This window comes from Lepus europaeus, chromosome 6, assembly GCF_033115175.1.
Source record: "Lepus europaeus isolate LE1 chromosome 6, mLepTim1.pri, whole genome shotgun sequence".
Taxonomy (NCBI): domain Eukaryota; kingdom Metazoa; phylum Chordata; class Mammalia; order Lagomorpha; family Leporidae; genus Lepus; species Lepus europaeus.
This window is the reverse complement of record NC_084832.1, coordinates 87,510,427-87,534,167: the sequence shown is the minus strand read 5'-3', so window position 1 is coordinate 87,534,167 and position 23,741 is coordinate 87,510,427. Positions and strand designations below refer to the sequence as shown.

General features: G+C 38.4%; 1 protein-coding gene across 5 annotated transcripts in view; it reads right to left on the bottom strand.

Annotated features, from left to right (window-relative positions):
• Positions 1 to 23,741, bottom strand: part of IFT88 (intraflagellar transport 88) — a 131,478-nt gene that overhangs the window by 83,623 nt on the left and 24,114 nt on the right. For all 5 annotated transcript variants that reach the window (XM_062194525.1, XM_062194523.1, XM_062194522.1 and 2 more), the window contains 9 exons: positions 23,262 to 23,315; positions 22,634 to 22,697; positions 21,655 to 21,724; positions 17,896 to 17,986; positions 16,548 to 16,652; positions 15,046 to 15,148; positions 13,159 to 13,273; positions 10,833 to 11,064; positions 7,877 to 7,947 (listed from right to left, as the gene is read on the bottom strand). In XM_062194525.1, the coding sequence (XP_062050509.1) occupies positions 7,877 to 7,947; positions 10,833 to 11,064; positions 13,159 to 13,273; positions 15,046 to 15,148; positions 16,548 to 16,652; positions 17,896 to 17,986; positions 21,655 to 21,724; positions 22,634 to 22,697; positions 23,262 to 23,315 (905 nt within the window). The remainder of the gene's footprint in view (positions 1 to 7,876; positions 7,948 to 10,832; positions 11,065 to 13,158; positions 13,274 to 15,045; positions 15,149 to 16,547; positions 16,653 to 17,895; positions 17,987 to 21,654; positions 21,725 to 22,633; positions 22,698 to 23,261; positions 23,316 to 23,741) is intronic.

Here is a 23,741-nt window from a genome sequence, read left to right as displayed (position 1 = left end):
TAGGATCCATTTTCAGTTAACTTTATACACAGAAGACCAACTCTATACTAGTAAAGAGTTCAGCAATTTGAACAGGAAAAAAAAACAAAAAAAAAACAAAAAAACAAAACATAAACTGTTCCTCAACAGTTGAAACAAGGGTTGTTCAAAGTCATTCCATCTTGAAGTTAATTTCACTTTTTTTTTAAAAAAGAAACTTAATTAACTTTAAAGAAGCACCCAAGAATGATACATCTTTTATGAACACTTAGACATAATTATAATACAACTCTCTGAGGACAGAGGTCCTGCATGGTAAGTTAATGCACATGATTTTGTTGTTAATTTAACAATTAACACTCTTATGTATGACATCAGTGATCACCCGAGGCTCTTAACATGAGCTGCCTAGGGCTGGAAGGAAGCCTTTTGAATCCACAAACTCCATCAGTATTTAGATAAGGTCATAAATAAAGTGGAAGTTCTCTCCTCCCTTCGGAGAAAAATACTTCCGTCTTTGATGACTACTTCTTTCTACTGGGGTCTCACTCACAAAGGTCCTTCATGTAGGACATTTTTTGCCAGTGTCTTGGCTTTCCATGCCTGAATGCTCTCATGGGCTTTTCAGCCAGACCAGAATGCCTTAAGGGCTGATTCTGAGATCAGAGTGCTATTTAAAGTGATTGTCATTCTATGAGTCTGCTGTACACAGCAGTTTTTAAAATGGACTGAAATTGTATATACTACTTTATAACTTCTTCCCTATACTTAATATGTTGTATTAATATGGAAATGGTATCTTTTCAAGTCTCTGGACCTTCATTCTGTAATAATTATTCTTTCTTTTAATCAAACTTTCCTAAATTCATATACATTTGTAAAAAAAAAAATACCAAGAGATTCTATGTACCTTTACCCAGGCTTCACCACTTTACCTAACTATAGTAAAATATTACAATCAGGATACTGGCACTGAACAAGATACAGAATATTTCCATTCCTTTACATTGCCCTCTTACCTTGATCTCTTCCTCAATTCCTGACAACTACTAATCTCACCCACATTTCCATAATTTCCTCATTTTAAGAATGTCATGCAAATGGAATTACAGAATATACCATCTACCATCTACCTATACCTATCCTTACCTTTTCTGGCTGAATAATATTCCATTGTATGAACAGGCTATACTTTATATATGATATTTGCACTGTTTCTACTTTTGGGATGTTATTAACAGTGTTGCTATGAATGTTAAAGTTTTCCTGTGGATACATTTTAATTTGGAGTATACACCTAGTAGTGAAATTACTGGGTCATATTGGTAAGTCTATATTTAAGCTTTTGAGGAAATTCCAGACTATCTTTTGAAGTTACTGTATGATTTTTTTTTTATTCCCAAATAAGGGTTTGAATTTCTTCACGTTCTTAGCAACACTTGCTGTTATCTGTCTTTAGTATAACACAGTAGTGGGTGTGAAGTGGTATCTCACTGCAGGTTGAGCTGCATCAGCTACTGAAGTTGAGCATCTTCTCCTGTGCTTGTCAGGCATTTGCATATCTATCTTGAAGAATTGTTTGTTCAGATTCTTGGCACACTTTTACTGGATTAATGGTGTTTCTATTAAGTTGTAAGAATTATTTTTCAAAGTCTAGAAATAAGCCTCTTCTTAGATAAATAATTTGCAAATATTTTCTCCCATTCAGTGGGCTGTCTTTTCATTCTCTTGATAGTGTCCTTTGAAGAGCCTAAGTTTTTAATTTTGATGATGCACAATTTACCTACTTTTTTCTTTTGTCATTTATGCTATTTGTGTCACATCTAAGAAACCAATACCTATCAGACAAAGGTGTTCCTTCCCCTGGTTCACTCCCCAAATGCCTGCAATAGGTAAGGCAAGGCAATGCTGAAGCCAGTAGCCTCGAACTCAATTTGTCTCCCATATGGATGTCAGGGACACAAGAACTTAAGCTATCGCTTATGCTTCCGAGGGTGTACATTAGCAGAAAGCTTGAACTGGAAGCATAGTCAGGACTCCAAACCAAGCATGCCAGTGTGGAGGCAGGCATCCCAAGCAGTTACTTAACCAATGTGCAAAACACCCCAGCATTTTGGATTTTATAGAAAAAAAATCTTTTGCACTACTGTTGACTTAGTCATTAAAAAAAAAACTGATGTTCTGTACTAGTTAAACATCCCTAATCAGAAAAGTAAAAGTCCAAAATGCTCCAATCCTCATCTTTCTCAGCATCATATAAAAAAGTTTTCAATTTTGAATGTTTTTAAAAACATGTTAGGATATAAGCACCTCTTGCCTTGCCCCAGCTTTTTGTTTTTCTTTTTAAGATGCATTTATTTAGTTGAAAATCAGAGTTAGAGACATCTTCCATCTGCTGGTTCACTCCCTAAGTGACTGTAACGGCCAGTGCTGAGCCAACCTGAAGCCAGGAGCCAGGAGCTTCAACCGGGTCTCCCAAATGTGTGGCAGGGCCCAAGCACTTGGGCCATCTTCTGCTGCTCTCTCTGGCTGTAAGCAAGAAGTTGGATTGGAAGTGGAGCAGTCAGGACTCAAAGAGTCGGGATGCCGTAATCCCAGGCAGCAGCTTTACCCGCTATACCACAAGGCCAGACCTGGATTTTGGGTTTTTAGATAAATGATGTTGAACTGATAAAGCCTATGCAAATATTCCAAAAATTTTAAAAGCTCTGCCTGTCAAAAAAATTAAAAAAAAAAAAAGAAAAAAAAGCTCTGATATTTGAATTACTTCTGGTCTTAAGCATTTCAGATAGAGGACACTGAACCTGTATTGTATTAACTAATAATCAGATGTTAAACAAAACTCACATCCCTGGGGAAAAATTCCCACTTGATCATGATATGTAATTCTTTTTAATGTTGTTACAATTTCAGTTTGCTAGCATTTTCGAAGGCTTTTGCATCTATATTCATGAGATATTAGTGTATGGTTTTCTTTCTTTTGTAGTGTCTTTGATTTCAGTGTCAGGGTAATGCTAACTTCAGAAAATGAGCTATTCTTTTGGAAGACATTGTGTCTTTAAGTTTTCTGGGATTTCCCAGGAAAATCATCTGGGCCTAGAGATTTCTTTTTCTGGACTTTTTAAAAGATAAACTCAATGTCCTAAATATTCATGGGCCAAATCAAGTGATTTATTCCTATTAGATGAGGTATGGTAGTTTGTGTTTTCTAAGAAAGTGGTTTATTTAACCAAAGCTGTCAAACTTGTATGAACTGTTTGCAATAGTCTTTATTATTATTTTTATATCTACAGGATCTGTAGTGATGGCCTGTTTTGTTCTTCTAATTGATAGCTTGTCTTCTCCCTTTCTTTGTTAGTCTTGCTAGAAGTCTGTCGATTTTATTGAATTTTTCAAAGAACCAGTTCTGTGTTGCACACACATTCTCTTTTTTTTCCCTTGAAGTATCAATGATTTCTATACTTTGTATTGTTTCTTTCCCTCTGCTTCCTCCAGGTTGACTTGCTGTATTTTTTCTACGTTCTTGAGCTGGGCATTTATTAACTTAAGAGTTTTCCACTGTCAATCCAATCGCTTTCCCAAAAAGAATAAGGTGGTGGTTCCCCTGGTCCCTTTCAAGCATCCTACACCTTTTTTAGGAGGTAGATGTCCTTAATTTTAGTAATATAGCTTGGCATGGGTCTCCTTGGGTCTATCCTATTTGGGGGGTCACACAATTTTACTTTTTAAAGATTTATTTACTTATTTGAAAGGCAGAGTTACAGAAAGGCAGAGAGAGAGAAAGAGAGAAAGAGAGAGAGAAAGAGAGAGTCTTCCAACTGCTGGTTCACTCTCTAGATGGCTATGATGGCTGGAGCTGTGCTGATCCAAAGTCAGGAGCTAGGAGCTTCTTCCTGGTCTCCCACACAGGTACAGGGCCCAAGGACTTGGTCCATCTTCTACTGCTTTCCCAGGCATAGAAGAGAGCTGGATCAAAAGTAGAGCAGCTGGGACTTGAACCAACGCCCATGTGGGATACCGGTACTGCAGGCAGCAGCTTTACCCACTACATCACAGCACCGGCCCCACAACTTCTTAAACTAGGTTTAAAAGTAGGTTTACTTTTCTTGCCAAATTTGGGTTTTCAGTCATTTCTCCAGTTCCATCATCTCTCTCCCCTTCTTCCTGATGAAAGAAATGTTGTATCTTTTGATAAAGTCCCACAGGTCCCTGGGGGCTTTTTCATTTTTTTAGCTTTTCTCTTTTCTGTTCAGATTGGGTAATTTCTATTTTCCAGCTTCCATTTCACCAAGTATTTCTTCTGTGCTCCATTCTACCTCTGAGCCCATCTACTGAGCCTTTTATTTTCCTGGGTTTTTCAGTTCTAAAATTTCCACTTGGTTCTTTGTATCTTCTATTTTTTTGCTAGGATCTTCTATTTCTTTTCTGAGGTTTTTCATGTTTTAAGCATGTCTGTAACTGCTTACTGAAGACTTTCTGAAGACTTGTTGAAAAAGTCTTTTTATCATGGTTGCTTTAAAAATCTGTCAGACACAACGTGGGCAGTTGGCACAATGGTTAAGATGCTACTTGGTATGGCCACATTCCATACTGGAGTGCTGAGGTTCAAGTTCCAGCTCCACTTCTTGGGTTCCTCACCCCAACAGGAGACCTAGATTGAGTTTTGGTCTTTTAGCTTTAGCCAGGCCCAGCCTTAGCTGCTGCAGGCATTTGGGAAGCGAACTAGCAGATAGAAGATCCCTCTCACATGTTCTGTTTCTTTTCGCCTTCTGAATAAAATGAATAAACAGAATCTATCAGATGATTCTATCATCTTTATTATCCTGATGTTGGCATGTGTTGTCTTTTTTCACTCAGTTTGAGATTTTAGTACATCAAATGACTCTTGATAGAAACTTGGACATTATGAAATTGGATTTTTTTTAAAATTTATTTTATTTGAAACATGGACTCACAGAGAGAGAGGTAGAAACGGAGAGAGAGGTCTTCCATCCACTGGTTCACTCTCCAAATGGCTGAAAATGCCTGGAGCTGAGCTGATCTGAAGACAGGAGCCAGGAGTTTCTTCTTGGTCTCCCAAGCAGGTGCAGGGGCCCAAGCACATGGGCGAGCTTCCACTGCTTTCCCAGGCACATCAGCAGGGAGCTGGATCAGAAGTGGAGCAGTCAGGACTTGAACCGGAGCCCACATGGGATGCTGGCATTGCAGACGGTGGGTTAACCCACTATAAATATATATACCACAGCGCTGGCCCTGGATATCTTTTTTAAATGCACATGTTGATGTTTTCTGATTGCCAGCTTCTCAGTTACAGTTTATAGCGTATGAGGATAACTCATTACCATGCTGTTCCTCAGCTCTCGAGGTTCCTTGCAGATATCCTTCATATATATATATATATATATACACATATATATTAAGATTTATTTAATTTATTTGAGATAGAGTTACAGAGAAAGGTAGAGAGAGAGAGAGAGAGAGGTCTTCCATCCACTGGTTCACTCCCCAGATGGCCGCAACAGCCAGAAGCATGTCAATCCAAAGACAGGAGCCAGAAGCTTCTTCCAGGTCTACCACGTGGGAGCTGGGGCCCAGGGACTTGGGCCCTCCTCTATTGCTTTCCAAGGCCATAGCAGAGAGCTGGATTGGAAGAAGAACAGCTGGGACTAGAACCGGTGCCCATATGGGATACCAGCACTTCAGGCCAGGGCTTTAACCTGCTGCGTCACAGTGACGGCCCAACCTTTACATGTTTTATGTATAATCTTGTTTTTTAGTGGAATGAGTAGGAAAAAGTTTATCTACTTCAGCTTCCAAGAACTGTAAATCTGATTTATTTTTAATGAAATTAATTTGGGAATCTAAGCTAATTCTTAAAGATTACAAGATCTTGCTATGGTTTGGATGTGGTTTGTCCCCTGAGGGTTCATGTATCAGAAGCTGCATCTCCAATGCGGCAATGTTGAAAGGTGGTGGACCTTTAGGATTTCAGCCTAGAAGGAGGTGGTTAGGTCGCCTGGGGGCTCTGACCTCAGAAGGAATTAATGGCTAGTTTTCACAAAAGGACCGCTGTAGAAGAGTGAGATTCACAGCTCCCCACACTCCAGATTCCTGTCTCAGCATGTGATTCCTCCCTCTCACTTGTGCTTCCACCACAACGCACATCTACCATGATGCACAGGTCAGGGGGAGGAGGGTCTCTGCCTGACACAGCACCATGTTGTTTGCACTGGACTTTCAGCCTCCAAAACTGTGAGCTATATAAATCTCTTTTCTGTATTCATTATCTAACCTCAGGCATTCTGTTAGAGCAACAGAAAACTAATAGTCCTCCACGCATACAATGGAATATTATTTAGACTTCAAAAAGGAAAGAAATGCTAACATATGCTACAATATGGATGAATGATGAGTCACAAAAAGAAAAATACTATATGAGTAGACTTATATGAGGAACCTAGAGTAGTCAAAATCACAGAGACAGAAAGCAGAATGGTGGCTGTAGGGGCTGGGAGTAGGAGTGGTTACTGTTTGATGGGCACAGTGTCTCAGTTTTGCAAGAGGAACAGAGTTCTGGGGACTGGTTATAGACCAATGTGAATGTACTTAATACTGCTGAGCTGTGCACTTCAGATATGCGGTTCAGGTTAATAGATGGTAAATTCTGTGAATGCATTTTACCACAAATTTAAATATACTGATTAAAGGTTCCCCATATATCTACTACATGTTCAATAAACATAAAAACTTTCAAACCATACTTGGCAGGGGCTAGGTACCTTTGATATTATGAGAGAATAAGAAACACATTTGGTCTTCAACCTAGTCTCTGGCACAGATCTCCTAAAACATTTGGTTATACAAGTGATACACTCCAAGTGATAGAAGTGTCTTTGATAATTCATAGCAAGCCCTTTTTGACGATAGGTGCATCTGTGCTAGTGAGGTGCCTCTAGAAAACCTCCAGATAGGGGTGATTACCAGAGTAACCAACCATTTCAGCCCTACTCTCCAATATCCAAGGAGAGACAAGGGCTGAAGGCCAATAGCCAGTGACATAATCAGTTATGCCATCTATGTAAGCTCTACAAAAACGTTAAGGATGGGGTATGGTGAGTTTCCAGGCTGATGAACACACAGATACTAGGAAGGTGGCACATCTGGAGAGATAATGGAAATTCCACACATCTTACCCTAGGCATCTCTTCCATAAGGTTGTTCCTGAGTTGTATCCTTTATAATAAATATAAGTAAAGTATTTCCCTGAGTTCAGTGTACTGTTCTGGAAGGAGTGCAAGAAACCCCCAATTTATAGCAGGTCAATCAGATGTACCGTTACAAATTTGTGGGACTGATTAACGCCATAAGAAGTCCTTAACCTACCGGGTCTGTACTAACACAAGGCAGTAAGCATCAAAATTGAATTGGGCTGCTGGAAAGTCAATTGGTGTTTGAAAAGTGGAATAATTATTTTTTGGTGTGTAAAAAAACCCCACACATTTGGTGTCAGAAATTAGCTGTAGTATCATAAAAAAGACAAGAAGAATCTAAATACATAGAATTTTGTTTCTCAGAGTTTATATTTAATTAGGAGGTAGGACAAAAATACAGACATAATTTTAGCTAATAAAGGTAAGACAAAGTTCCAAATTATGACAAATGCAGAGAGAAAGAGAGTTACAGAAAAATAGGAGTAACTGAGTAAGAATAATTGGGATCAGCAAGAAGACTGATTATTTTGAAGGAGAAATCTATTAACTATAGAAATAGTGATAGCACCATTCAAGAAATACAACGAATATAACAAGTTATAAGAAACAATCAGAATGTACAGTCAACTCTTTTATAAAAATTCAAACTACTTTAAATGTTAATTATGAAGTACCCAAAACAGTACCTTTCACGTTCCATTTGCCTGAGATGATCATTTTTTATAGCTTCAATCACTAAATTAGTATGAGGATCATCCTGAGAAAATAAAATTGAAAAAGAGAATAATTCGGAAATAAACACCAAGAATTTGGATTTCTAATTAACCTCCCTGCTAACCAAATGCACAAAATGAAAAGCAAATTAATCTTTTTAACTCTTTCCCCTTAGTTAAATAGAACTTTTTCTCTCTTGTTTTCAATTACCTGTCACCATCTCCATTGAAATAAAAAGGCTGAGTATACTGATAAAAGGGTCAGAAAAGAAAGAATAGAACCAAAGAACAGGACAAGTACGCAGATGCTGTTAGTATAAACATGTGATATTATAATTTTTAAACTCAAGTAGAAATGCTTTAATGACTAGCAAGTGTTTAGTATAATTCATATCTCTACTCCTCACTAAAAATACCCATGGGGGCCAGGACTGTGGCACAGGGGGCTGAGCTGCCGCTTGGGGCACTTACATCCCACATCATAGGGTCAGCTGCAGTCCAGCTGCTCCACTTCTGATCCCATTTCTTTTCTTTCTTATTTTTCTTTCTTTTTTTTTTGGATCCAGTTTCCTATTAATGCAGCACGGAAGGCAGTGGAAGATGGTCCAGGTGTTTGGACCCCTTCCATCCATGTGGGAGAACTGGATGGAGTTCCTGGCCCCAGGCTTTGGTCTGGCTTGGCTTTGGCCACTGTGGCCATTTGGGAGTGAACCAGTAGACAGGAGAACTCTCTTTCTCTCTGTCTCTCGCTCTTTCTCTGACACTCTTGTCTTTCAATAAACAAATAAGTCTTTTTAAAAAAAAAAAAACTATGATTTTTTTTCACATTTGTTGTTTTTTTCTAAATAGCAAAGTAATGCATAATAATATTTACTCAGCACAATGTTCCAGGTCCCATTTTAAGCATTCCACATGCATTAACTCATTTAGCCCTCACAACCTTGTTTGGTAGGCAATTACAACCAGTCCCATGTTATACACAGTAGAAGTGAGGCACAAGGAAAGTGAGCACTATGTGGCAGGGCCAGGCATCTGGCTGCAGAGCCTACATTCTTCACCAATAGGCGGCAATAGTCTTATAATCTATTAGAAAATCTATGCAATCAAAAACATTATACCATTCCGGGGATACCAGTGTGGCATAGGGGGTTAAGCCACCACCTGCATCACTGGCTTCCCATATGGGTGCCAGTTTGAGACCCTGCTGCTCCACTTTCGATCTAGCTCCCTGCTTATTTGCCTGGGAAAGCAGTGGAAGATGGCCCAAGTGGTTGGGCTCTACACTCAAGTGGGAGACCAGGAAGAAGTCCCTGGCTCCTGGATTCGGCCTGATCCAAAACAGCCACTCTCTCTCTTTCTCCCCCCCCCCCCCTCTCTGTCTCCCCTTCTCTCTATGTAACTCTGCCTTTCAAATAAAACAAACTTTAAAAAATTTATATTACACCAGTTTAATCTCTAACTACAGGCAATTTCAAATGTTTAACTTAATATAGCAGAATATTAATAATTCCTAAATAAAAATTGAGAAAATATTTAAAAAGCATTAAGAAGATACACAATCCCATTTCCCAGAAACAATTGTTTCTATTTTTGATCTATATTCTTCTAGTTTACGTTCATGTATAAGTGTAAATCTGTATTTTTTTCACCTTACTTCATATGATATTTCCCCAGGTCTTTGAAAATAGGACTTTTGGGTGCTGTCTTCTGTTCTACTCTAGGAGTAAGGATAAGGAATTACATAATTTCAGGGGCCAGCGCTGTGGCATAGTAGGTTAATCCTCTGCCTGCAGTGCTGGCATCTCATATGGGTGCCTGTTCGAGTCCCAGCTGCTCCATTTCCAGTCCAGCTTTCTGCTATGGCCTAGGAAAGCAGTAGAAGATGGTCCAAGTGCTTGGGCACCCGCATGGGAGACTTGGAAGAAGCTCCTGGCTTCAACTAGGCCCAGCCCCAGGCATTGTGTCCATTTGGGGAGTGAACCAGTGGATAAAAGATCTTCCTTTCTCTCTCTCTGTAGCTCTGCCTTCCAAATAAATAAATAAATCTTAAAAAAAAAAAAGGAATTACATCATTTCATTCTTGATATACTTAATATACATGGTTTGCTTCCTTATGCTCAACAATGAATTTAAAAACATTTTCCAGCTGTGTGCATTTGTCTTCAAATTTTGGTTATGGCTTTTATTTTTTAAAGTAATGAAACAAACTGATTTTTCTATGTGATATTTTTTCTCTGTCTTTTCCTGTTAAATATGAAGGCTCCTCCCCAAGTATTGACTAAATACGCTTTTCATTAGAAAAAATATACACAAATAAATAGGTCCAAAAAAAAGGATGTTGGAGTTCAGTCAAAGTGCTACTCCTGGAGTGAGTATTTGTCACAGCAATTAAGTCTCCACTTGGGACACGTGCTTTCCATAACAGAATGCCTGGCTAGAGTCCCAGCTCCTCTACTTCTGATGCAGCTTCCTACTGATGTGCACCCTGGGAAACAGCTAGCAACACCTCAAGTGCCTGGATCCTTTTACCCATATGAGAGACCTGCACAGAGCTCCCAGCTCCCTGCTTCTGCATGGCCCAGCCTTAGCTATTGTGGGCATTTGGGAAGTGAAACAGTGAAGGAGGCTCTCTATCTCTCTGCCTTCCAAATAAAATTAAAATAAATTAATTAATAAAAAGAAGTTATTCTTAATGAATGACATGCAATTTTATTTTTTATAAGATTCTTCTAAAATCATGCAGTCTGTCTGAATCAGAATCTCTAGCCCCATTTCAGAGTACCATTCTCACTCTAATTCAAAAAACAAATAAACACATCAATGATAAAAAACATTCATATAGGTCATCTTTTCCAACTTGCTCCTTTCTGGAAACAGAAAAGCAAAGGTAACTAGGAGATGGGTACATAGCTGTCTTTTTCATACTCACACTTGGTGAAATATATTTATCGTCTTCATCAATTTCTAATGGAACAGCAATCAATTTTTGGAATGATTTCTTCATTTTTTCTTGATCTCCAATAGCAAAATAACTAAGAATTAGGTTGAAACCAGCCTTCAGATTTGGCGCCATACTCATTATATGCTCAAATGAATTAATGGCATCTGAATATTGACCAGTCTTAATAAATGTCACTCCAATGTTCTGCATTATTTTAATCCTAAATAGAAATAAGCATGGGTTAGCTTTAAAAGTCTAAGCTCATTGGTATGGCATGCAAACCATTCCAGTTTCCTTTTCTTCTTTCCCACTTCTGTTTTAAGGATATGATTCAATGATTCGTGCTATATTTATACTGTTCTATACACATACTTATTTTCAAAGTAATTTCCATGATCCTAAAAAGAAAACCTGTGTTCCTTAAATGTTTCCCCAGTCTTGGGGCCAGCGCCATGATGTAGCAGGTAAAGCTGCTGCCTGCAGTGCCGGTATCCCATACGGGTGCCAGCTCAAGTCCTGGATGCTCCACTTCCGATCCAGCTCTCTGCTGTGGCCTAGGAAAGCTGTGGAAAATGGCCCTAGTCCTTGGGCCCCCGCACACACATGGGAGACCTGGAAGAAGTTCCCAGCTTCTGGGTTCGGATCGGTGCAGCTCTGCCTGTATTGGCCAATTGGGGAGTGAACAAGCAGATGGAAGACCTCTCTCTCTCTGACTCTCCTTCTCTCTGTGTGTAACTCTTTCAAATAAATAAATAAATCTTCAAAAAAAAAAAAAAAGTTTCCCCAGTCTTATGTTCAGGTCTGGGCGGTCATTAATTTACTTTCTGTCTCTCTGTTTTCTCTAGATATTGCTTATAAATGGACTCACACCATATGTGATATTTTATGTCTGGCTTCATCCACTTAGCATAATCTTTTTGAAGTTGCCCGATATTGTACCATCCATCAGTATTTCATTCATTTTTTTTTTTACTGCCAAACAGTACTCCCTAGTATGGGTAGGTACTTTATTTTATTTTTCCATGGCCTATTGGATGGGCATTTGGCTATTCCCATTTGTTGACTGTTACGAATCATGCTGTGATGAACACCTGTGCACTAGTTTTTGTGACAACATACATTTTCATTGCTTTGGAGAATGCACCTAAGAGTGGAATTGCTGGTCATGTGGTAAATTTATGTTTAAGAAATTTTGTCTGTTTTCCAAAGAAGCTGCACCATTTTATATCTCCAAAATATGATATTTCTGATTTCACTACATCACTGTCAAAATGTGTTATAACAGTACTTTTTTGATTCTGGTAATGTGATCTCACCTATTCTAATGACTCATTAACCTAACCTCTCTGTTAGAACTAAATTAGTTTATTCTTAATTCTTTGATCAGATCACTGCCAGTTATTTTCCTGACTCATCTCTGTTCTCTGTGACCAGATGTAAACCCTTTTCTGTTTCCCGTTTATGTAACTTAAGCACTCCATCATAATGTCTTCCTGGACCATTTTGCTCTGAATAATTATCCCCTCAACTGAATTACTATAACACCCACTATCTCAATTATTGATTATTAAGCATTTAACATATGCTAATATTATTATCATTTTCTAGGATGTTCAAGTTCTTGGCCTTACCTGGGTTAAACACACCTCAAAGGTATTACATTCTACAAGCTGGATAACATTTGCTGATGAGGATGATATCATGTGAAATTTAAAAGACAAATGATAGTGAAAAGTAGTATTTACACATAAATTAGTTTTCACAGGGGAACTGGAAATTATGACAAATAAATACTCTGGGAATGTTCCTTGGTTCCATTAGGTAATTTATTGTTTCTGCTCCTGAATATTGTGGGAATAGAAAATATCTCCGCTTCCTTTTCTTCTAGGATTCAAAAGTAATCCCTACCTTTTACCATTTTTATTATCAAGGTATAGCAAGAACAGGAGAGGGAGGTCTTAATTTCTAGTCTTGCTTTCTGTAGTCTGATAATGTCCTAGGAGTACTACTATGATTTTGTGTTGGCATTAAGTTGTATCACACTACTAGCAGCCAAAGGGTTAACACCTGTATCAAACAATCAGCTTAGTTTATTTCACCTGATCACAACCTACGCCTTTAACCTCTAACTTGTCATTATACAAATGTGGACAGGGAGTCACAAAGAAAAAAAATAAAACATACATGTAACAAAAAGGTAATACTTCTCATGCACAAACACTTCAAAATGTTCAACCCACTGATAATGGATCAGAAGGGTTATTCTATTTCTGAAAAAAAAAAAAATTCTACAATTATGATGGTATAAACTTACCTCATTTCTTTATGTACACTTGGAATTTGATCTAATGCCATTCGGTAGAATTTAATGGCCTTGGAATAATTTCTTTGCTTTAAATAAATATTTCCCATATTCACCTTCAATTTTCCTAATTAAAAAAAATCATGAATGTATGATTTTTTTTCACATTTTCCATGCTATTTCAGAGAAACTTATTTTATATTCTCTAAAGCTTTTCTCAGGTTACAAAGTTTCAGACACTGTCTAAAATTCTAACTTCACAATAGTTATTCTGCTTTCATGTTTCTTTTTTTTTAATTAATTAATTTTTTAAAATTTTTGACAGGCAGAGTAGACAGTGAGAGAGAGAGAGACAGAAAGAAAGGTCTTCCTTTTTGCCGTTGGTTCACCCTCCAATGGCAGCTGCGGCCGGCGCACTGCGCTGATCCAAAGGCAGGAGCCAGGTGCTTCTCCTGGTCTCCCATGGGGTGCAGGGCCCAAGCACTTGGCCCATCCTCCACTGCACTCCCTGGCCACAGCAGAGAGCTGGCCTGGAAGAGGGGCAACCGGGACAGACCGGGACTAGAACCCGGTGTGCCCGCATCGCTAGGCGGAGGATTAGCCTGTTGAGCCACGGCGCCAGCTTCTGCTTTCATGTTTCTAAACACTAATCTTTTCTGAGCCTGCATTCCTACCCTCTGGCTCAATTCCCAAATGCCAGAAGCCAGGAATACAGTCCAGGTCTCCCACATAGGTGGCACAGACCCAAGCCCTGGAGCCATCGACTGCTGCCTCCCAGAGTGCATATTAGCAGGAAGCTGGGACTGAGAACGGAGCCAGGACCTAAAGCCAGGCATTCCACTATGGGATGCCAGTATCCCAAACTGCGGCTTAATTACCAGGCTGGTCCAAACACCCTCCCCTAATTCTTTTTTTTTTTTTTTTTTTAAACTGAGAAGTTAATCCAGGTCTTCCAAAGCCAATTATTTGAGTCATTATTGCTGCCTCCCAAAGTCCACACTGGTAGTAAGCTAGAGTCAGGGGCCAGAGCCAGAAACCAAACCAAGGATCTCCTATATGGGGTGTGAATGTACTAACTGCTAGGCCAAACACCCAGAAAGTTTGTTTTAGAGCAAAAAATGTTGAAATTCATGCACACAAGAGATCTTCAAAAAGCCCATGAGGGGCCGGCACTGTGGCATAACAGGTAAAGCCATCACCTGCAGTGCCAGCATCCCATATAGGTGCCGGTTCGAGACCTGGCTGCTCCACTTCCCATTCAGCTCTCTGCTGTGGCCTGGGAAAGCAGTCCTTGGGCCCTACACCCACGTGTGGGAGACCCAGAAGAAGCTCCTGGCTCCTGGCTTTGGATCGGTGCAGCTCTGGCAATTGTGGCCAATTTGGGAGTGAAGCAGTGGATGAAAGACTTCTCTCTCTCTGTCTCTCCTCCTCTCTCTATGTAACTTTGACTTTCAAAATAAATAAATAAATCTTGTTTAGAAAAAGTCCATGAAAGATGAATATTTTGAAAAAACTTGAATGAATTTCAAAAAAAATTTTACACCAAAATAAACTTCTTTAATTTCATTTCCTCCATGAAATTTCTAAGGTACTTTCATAGCTTCTTGGAGAGAAACTTATTTAAGGGAAAGAATGCTTGCCACAGCCCGTTCTACTTGTCATGACCAAATGCACTCTTTGTTTACTATTGGGCAATATGCCTCATATCAAGTATACTCGTTCATTTGTATTTATATGGATTTTGATTTAAATAATACCATAAAGCAGGACACTAGCATCACAAAAAAAATTCTGCTTAGAGGAAAGGTCACTTCATTATAAGGATGCATTGTGAAGTTAGAAGATATAAATGAACACTACAAAAGAAGCATATCTATTGGAAAAATGGATTACACTTACCTGCATTGCTAAACATCTTATTTTTCACTATAACTTGGTATGTGTTTAGTGCTTCAGTATACATTTCATTAGCTGAATATTGATTGGCCAAGTTGAAAAGAACCTGAGGAAAAAAATATTGCAAAACATACATGCTAACCATTTTAGGCACCTTTAACTATAAATTTTCTAGAGATTAAGATCCTATTAAAGAGTCAGCATTGTGGTGTAGCAGATAAAGCTACCGTCTGCAGTGCTAGCATCACATGTGGGCGCCAGTTCTAGTCCTGGCTGCTCCTCTTCTCATTCAGCTCTCTGCTATGGCCTGGGAAAGCAGTAGAAGATGGCCCAAGTCCTTGGACCCCTGCACCCGCATGGGAGACCCAGAAGAAGTTCCTGGCTCCTGGCTTTGGATTGGTGCAGCTCTGGCCTTTGCGGCCAGTTGGGGAGTGAACTAGTGGATGGAAGACCTCGCTCTCTCTGCCTCTCCTTCTCTCTCTGTGTAAGTCCGACTTTCAAATAAATAAATAAATAAATAAATCTTTAAAAAAAATCCTATAGCAAGGTTAGTTGCATATATCAATACATATAACCAATTAGGAAATTAAACATACCAAAGAAATACCTTTCATTCCAAATGAACCAGAACATTAAGATAGGAACAGCTATCTTCTACATTTCACCTTAATTTTCTAGTTATTCTATTTAATTTAAGCAGCATTTGCCATCCATTAATCTCAGAAGGAACTCCAAAGAATAAATGGTGATAAAACAAATAAGCCATATGGTAGACTAAATTTTCTCTGTAAATATAAATTAAATACTATGTCAAATCATCCAAAACCTTAAAGTATATAAGAGAAGAATTTATTTAAGGGCTCTCTCCATAAAATTTTAAGTTAGCCATTAAGTTATAGTAAATTATGTTCCTGGAGGTAACCAAGTGATCAGCATAAATGATCTCCTAATCTAAAAATCTCATGGAATTTAAAAACAATAGTCACAGTTCACATTTTAAAGTTTTAAATGCCCTTACCCCCCATTTGTTTAGTACACAAAGACTATCCACTGAATACCTCCTATTAAACAACTGTATAACTATCAAGGAAACAATTTTCCAGAATTAAAGCAATTCTGCTAGAAATTAGAAGCATTTTTCTCTACTAATCTGATAAAATATTATTTGCCTTGTTTGAAGTCCTTGAAAATAACTGACCCAAAAGTTTACATCAGAATCCCTTTAAAATACCCCTTAACAGTGCATATAAATATTAGCAATCCTCAAAATAGAGCCATTAGATGCTAAGTTTTCAAGTACTTACTAAGTTATTTATAAAACTAATTGAATAAATAAGAGATTTTTGCACAAACCAAATAGTATCTCATGAACTAGGATTATTATTAGTACCAAGCACTAGAGGACCAATAAGATTTGAAAATGAAACAGAAAAAAAAAAAAAAAAAAAAGACTCTGAATCCACAATCCTAGCCAAAATTTACTTATCAGGTATTTCAATACTTACTGAGTAAGTTAAATCCAAATTGATATTTTCTGGAGTTGTAACTTGTTCTCGTTGTCTCACTAGAACTCTCTCTTTTCTTCCTGCATCTTTTGCCTTTTCTAAGGCCTGAAACCAGACATATACTTTGTGAATTCCTTTGCGCATTCTCCAACTGTCAGGCATCTGGGAAAGATCTACATGAGGCATGGCTGAATTCATTTTCCATTCTTTGATTCCTTAGGATATACCTTTGTACTCTCACCAAAAACTTCCCTTAAAAACAAAAGAACCTTGAGTATTTGTTTAAACCGAAGCTCAACATCATAGAAATGTCTGTGTGATTTTTCTAGGAAAGAAGAGGAAAGTATCAGGGTTGAAATGTAGAGAATATACGCTCCAAGGTTCTCTATCTCACACCAACCAGCACCTTCTTTGCATCTGACCATTTCTACCTACCTCCCAACTCCTGAATCTCTGAGTATTTTAATTCAATCTTATGAGACAGGAATTTAGATGAATTTTGTTCAGTGTCTGGGATGTTCAAAATATAGCTAAGTCAAAAGATAACTGCTGCCCAGTATTACAACAGACGCTTAGCTTGGCTCATATTCCACTTAGAATGCCTAGAACCTTTCGATGATTTCCACTGAGAGACTAACCACAGACAAATTCAACAAGAGACTTTTTTTTAGAACTAGGTTCAAAAAAAAAATCACCAGTGCTATAATCAATAAAGGTAGCTTTTTATTTTGACAATGTCTCCCTGATAGTATTGTTTTAGAACTACATTAAAAAAAAATCACCAGTTCTGCAAGCAATAAAAGTAGCTCTTTATACTTAATGGTATTCATTAATCTGATAACTCAGTTACAGAAATTATATTTATATGGTATGACAAAGTAATATGAATAAAGCAAATTAAAAGACAAACTTTTAAAAGCAGAACTGCAGTCCCAAAAAAGCAACTATGATTTTTCAATTTCCATAGGAAAAAATATTTCAGGTATTGAGGCTTCAGTACTGTGTCTGGCTTCATAGCTCACCTCTCAGCAACACACTGAAGTCTAATTCAACAGTTTACCATACTGCAAAGTTAAATCAACCAGCACATTCGAATTGCTTTTCTCTACTGAAGAGATCAATGCCAAAAACTAGAAAATCAGCCACATGTTTTGATGTCAGAGCTTGTGAAACAGAGATAAGATTTTCAGTTCTCAAAACAACAGCTTCAATCAAACCCTAAGGCCAGTAAATGGCAAAATGCAAGTATTCATCTATGTGCGTGTGATGTGAGTACAGATGCATATGAAAGTAAATCCATACATCTACACACACTTCAAAACCTGAATATGCTACTTTATGAACTTACCAATTTTAAGTCTCCACAACTGTTGGCTATACAGCTTTCTTCTACCAATTCATTTACTTTCTTCTCTAATTGTCTAATCTTCTCTTCTGGACTGTTAAAGAAAAAAGCAGATATAGTTCAAAATCATTCGTATCTATATTAAAATTTAATTTTAATAATCTATATTAAAATTTAATTTATTTTTAACACTGTCCATTATGTTTTTAAAATAACGATAGGTAGGGGCCAGCATCGTGGCGCAGTGGGCTAAGCGACTGCCTATAACAGGCATCTCATATGAGTGCCAGTTAAAGTCCTGACAGTTCCACTTTCCATCCAGCTCCCTGCTAATGGGTCTGGGAAAGCAGCAGATGATGCCTCAAATACTTGAGTCCCTGCCACATTTGCGGGAGACCTGTTTGAAGTTCTTGGCTTCCGGCTTCAGCTTCGCCAAGCTCTGGCCTTTGTGGCCATTTGGGGAGTGAGCTAGCAGATGCAAGATCTTTCTTTCTTTCTCTCTCTCTCTCTCTCTCTCTCTCTCTCTCTCTGTAACTCTGCTTTTCAAACAAACAAATCTTTTAAAGAGAGAGACAGACACAGAGAAAGAGATAGAGACTGTCAAAAATAAAAAATATCAAGGATAGGCTACATATAAAACAAACGTATAAATGGCATTACAAAGAAAATGTATTGCTGTTCTCAGTAACCACACAATACCATCACTATCCCTGCATACTGACAGGGCAACTGAAATTTAGATGGGAAGCTAAGTATGATGCTTGAGATCACAAAGCTAGTAAGTTATGGAGCCAGGATTTATATCCAAGTAAAATCTATGCTTTTATACTACTACACCAAAAAGGAAGTAGATGGTTTTTTGCTAGATGCTATGGCAAATTAAAACTTTATCTTATGGCTAGAAAAAATGAAGTATTCAAAAAAATAAAAAATATTTACTACCAGAATGTTGTTGTAAAGAAAATTTCTGACAAGATAAAGAAATTAAAAGTCTTGGCTCTGTTAGCTCTGACTCCCAAACCAGTCATAGTTGAAAATAACATCAATGTTATTTGCTACCACTTTCTTCCAGCAAAATACAATACTCTGAATGTATATCAATGCCTCATATATCTGAATAAATAGTAGTCCTCTGACTTTATAAATGGATATTTTTTAAAAATACAGGAATAAATTTAAATATGATTTCTTGAGAGAACCTAGGACTAAGACTACAAATTTTAATCGTTTATAAAGATCTGTGAAACTTTTTTTAAAAAAGATTTATTTATTTGAAAGTCAGAGTTACTCAGAGAGAGAGGGAGAAAGGGGAGAGAGGTCTTCCATCTGCTGGTTTGCTCCCCAATTAGCCGCAACAGCTGCAGCTGCGCTGATCTGAAGCCAGGAGCTTCTTCCGGGTCTCCCACATGGGTGCAGGGGCCCAAGGACCTGGGCCATGTTCCACTGCTTTCCCAGGCCATAGCAGAGAGCCGGATGGGAAGTGGAGCAGCAGAACTTGAACCAGCACCCATATGGGAAGTCAGCCCTGTGGACAGTGGCTTTACCTGCTATGCCACAGTGCCAACCCCGTGAAACTCTTAACTGCCCAATGAACATAATAAATTGTAGTTTTATAGTTACAGTGACGTATAGAATTCTAACTGTTGGAGGCACTCTAACAAATGTCTTTAAATGTTGTCTACAGATAATTATGAAATATAAAATATCAACATACATTTTTAAAGTTAAAAATCTGTAACTTTATTTGTTATGAAGATACTTAAAAGTAATTATCCTGTTCCTAACAAATACTAAGAAAATGAAGCCTGCTTGTAGACACTGACAGATAGATACCTACATACATAAGGGCCTGCCACCCACCCTTATTCTTGTATTCAGGATCCAAGCCAGTCAAGAGTCTGACTCCCCTTCCCAGAGCTTGGCACAAGCACGGGAAGGAAATACATTTCTGGCCAATGAAAGCACATCTACCTGGGGTGTGGAGGGGTTCTGAAAAGATTTTCTTTGTTTTTTAAAGGGTCCTCAAACTGGAATCCTCTAACCTTTATCAACTACATGGACATTTTGAACGGTTACCCCTTTATGGTGTCAATGTAAAGAACAGGTCTTAGGAAAAGCCAGGAGAATCAAAAAGGAGCCGAAGGGATAACATTACTGAGCAGTTACATTAACCATCCGCCAGACTGCCCTTCTTTCCAGATTTCTTGTTATGTAAGATAGTAAATGTTCTTAATTGTGTCTTTTTTATATGCCTTCAGTTATTATCAGCTAAAAGGATTCTAAAGACATAACACTGAAATGAAAGAATATAATTTTATTAGTAGTCATTTTCTAAGATACAAAATAAACTGACTTGGTGCTGGTGCTGTGGGCGACCCAAATGTCTCTGCCTGAGGTGCCAGCATCCCTTATGGGTGCCGGTTAGAGTCCTGGCTGTTCTTCTTCCAATCCAGCTCTCTGCCATGGCCTGGGAAAGCAGAACATGGCCCAAGTACTTGTGCCCCTGCAGCTGCGTGGGAGTCCTGGAAGAAGCTCCTGGCTCTTCAATCCTGACTTCAGACTGACCTCAACTCTGGCCATTGGGGCCATTTAGAGAGTGAACCAGCAGATGGAAGACTCACTCTCTCTCCTTCTCTCTGTCTGCAACTCTATCTCTTAAAATAAAAATAATGAACATCTTTAATAAAATAAAATAAAATAAAGACTTTCTATAGAGGTTTCTTGTTAGTCAGAAAGGGTACTTATGGCATTGATATAATGGCTCAGATATTGAGTTTAAGAATTACAATTTAGGGGTGGCATTATTGCTTAGCAGGTAAAGCCACTGCCTGTGATGCCACCATCCCATCTGGGCATGAGTCCTAGTCCCAGCTGCTCCACTTCCTGTCCAGCTCCCTGCTAATGACCTGGGAAAAGCAGCAGCAGAAGGCCCAGGTGCTTGGCAAGGGAGACCTGTATGAAGCTCCTGGCTATGGCCTGGCCCACCCCAGCCACTGTGGCCATCCAGGGAGTGAACCAATGCATGAAAGATCTCTTTCTTCCCCACTCCCACAACCCAGTAACTCTTTTTAAAATAATAGCGTGATAAACTACCTGCATTCTCTTTTTCTTTGAAATGTCCTTTTTTTTTTTTTTTTTTAAAGATTTACTTATTTATTTGAAAGTCAGAGTTACATACAGAGAGAGGAGAGGCAGAGAGGGAGAGAAGCCTTCCATCCCATGGTTCACTCCCCAGCTGGCTGCAATGGCCAGAGCTCCACCGATCTGAAGCCAGGAGCCAGGAGCTTCTTCCAGGTCTCCCACGCGGGTGCAGGGGCCCAAAGACTCGGGCCATTTCTACTGCTTTCCCAGGCCATAGCAGAGAGCCGGATCAGAAGTGGAGCAGCTGGGTCTCAAACCAGTGCCCATATGGGATGCTGGCACTTCAGGCCAGGGCGTTAACCCACTGCGCCACAGTGCTGGCCCCTGAAATGTCTTTTTAAAATAAGCAATTCTTATAACATCTTCAACCAATCTCATTTCATTTATTCTTCAAGACAATCAGTATTGGCACCAAAAAAACTAAGACTACATTATCAAGTCAAATAGTATTCCAATAAAATCACACATGACACAGGTCTTGTTAGACTTGATTCCTTTGCTAGTTCCAAGAATTAGGGAAGTTCTGATTAGTATTCTGCTGACACAGACATTTAAGAATTGCAGGAACTGTATATTTTTAAAACACACAACAACAAAGCAACAGCATAAGGACTTACATACCTATCTTCATTTTTGGCTTCCAGAGGAGGAGCAGGACCCCTTGACTGACCAAGTGGGTCAAATGAAGAGCCTGAAACACAATTAGGAATTCATATTTAATTTGAACCCCAGAAAATTTGAATGAAACATGAAAATATCAAGCCTTGTATAAGTTATTTAATTTACCTACTTATTAAACATTTTATATTATCTATTGTTAGATGGACACAACATTTATTGTTATAAAACATTTCATATATTGGAAAATTGCAAAGATTTTTAACATACATAAAACTACGTAAATAAAAGGCATGTTAATGTATACAATTTACTTTCTCCTCTCTAGTAATCTATGCCTCTTAAGCCTACTCTCAGTCATGTGATATATGACCTTGCATTGGCTTCCTAATTTTCCTTATTGTTATGATAAACATTAATACTCATTATAATTTTATGTTTAAATTATCAACTTTTATATCTAAGAGAGACAGGAGAAGAGCTTTCCTCCACTGGTTCATTCCCCAAATGCCAGGAGCTGGACACTCAATCTTGTCTCCCATGTGGGTGGCAGGGACCTAACTAACTGAACCATCCTGCTGCCTCCCAGGAAGCTGGATCTGGAAGCAGAGTTGGGACCTGAATCCAGGCATTCCAACATGGATGCAGGTGTCAACTGTGAGGCCAAATACCTGCCCCCAGACTCATCATATATTTAAACACTGTTTTCACCTTTCTTGTTTTTAATCAATCTCTAGTTCATATGAAATAAAATGCACATATAGTTCAACATCTTGACAAATTACACACTAGTGTCATTACTACCCCGACTAAGAGTAAGAATGTTCTTATCATGCTTTTTCTTTCTTAATGGTATCTAAAGTAATGATGCATCTTATAATAAATGGCATGTGAAAATAGCAGTAGAGTAGTAATATTTATATACACAAAAACAGTAAAAATTAAAATTTCTAAAAAAATTAGTAGAAACAGTATAACAAACCTCTCAAAGCTGCCTTGGTAAAACCAGCTGCTCTCACTGCTGTCATGGGTCTGGTAACTCCATCCTTCCAAGAACAGGAATCATTAAAAGGTGTTCTTAAAAAAGAGCCACTTCCTATTTACATTTCTACAAATGACATACAGTTTAATATAGCCTCAAGTTTTAATATTGATTTTTAATCACTCTTCCTCTTCTCTTTCCTCTATAAAGTTTCAATTTCTTGACCTAACTGGACTTAGCTCAGTTTGGAAAGAAAAAAATAGCTTATTAGCTAAGTATTTTCCTACTTCTGGTTTGTCTCCTATGTGTCTATGAGAGAAGTCATAGAAATCATTGTAAATGGTAGCATAGGAAAAGCTGATCCCACAGTACATTATACACACAAATAATCAGCCTTTTGTTCATTCTCCAGTGGGATTTTGTTTCAGACCTGAGTAAATAAATTCAAAGAGATCTTGCTCCAAAGATCTTGTCCAACTTTTACCTCATAATTTAAAGAACCAGTATCACTATATAAGTAACATCTTCAACATAGAAAAATAATATAACAAAGGAAAAAGACAGGCTTTCATAGTAAATTCCAAGTCAGAGGAAAGCCACTAAATGAACAACCACTGAGCAGGCATACCTGAATAGCTCCTGTCATTGGTCTGCCCATTGAGGATGCTAGGGATGTCTTGTACTGGTAAACAGAAAAGTAAGTTACAGGGATTCCTGAAAAAATCCACCTTTAATTTTACAAACCAAATTACAAAAGCTTTTTTCATAACATTTTTCTTCATTCTATCAACAAGTAAACTTAAACATGATTTTTTTCCATTTATCACCTGAGGATTACAAACTACAAACTGTAAAACAAGGGTCAGCAGAGACCAGCATTGTGGTATAGCTGGTAAAGCCACCACCTATGATGCCAGCATCCCATATGGGCTCCGCTTCGAGTCCCGGCTGTTCCACTTCTGATCCAGCTCCCTGCTAATATGCCTGGGAAAGCAGCAGAAGATGGCCCAAGCATTTGGGCCCCTGCCACCCATGTGGGAGACCCGGATGAAACTCTTGGCTACTGGTTTCAGCCTGATGGAGTGCTGGCCGTTGTGACCACCTGAGG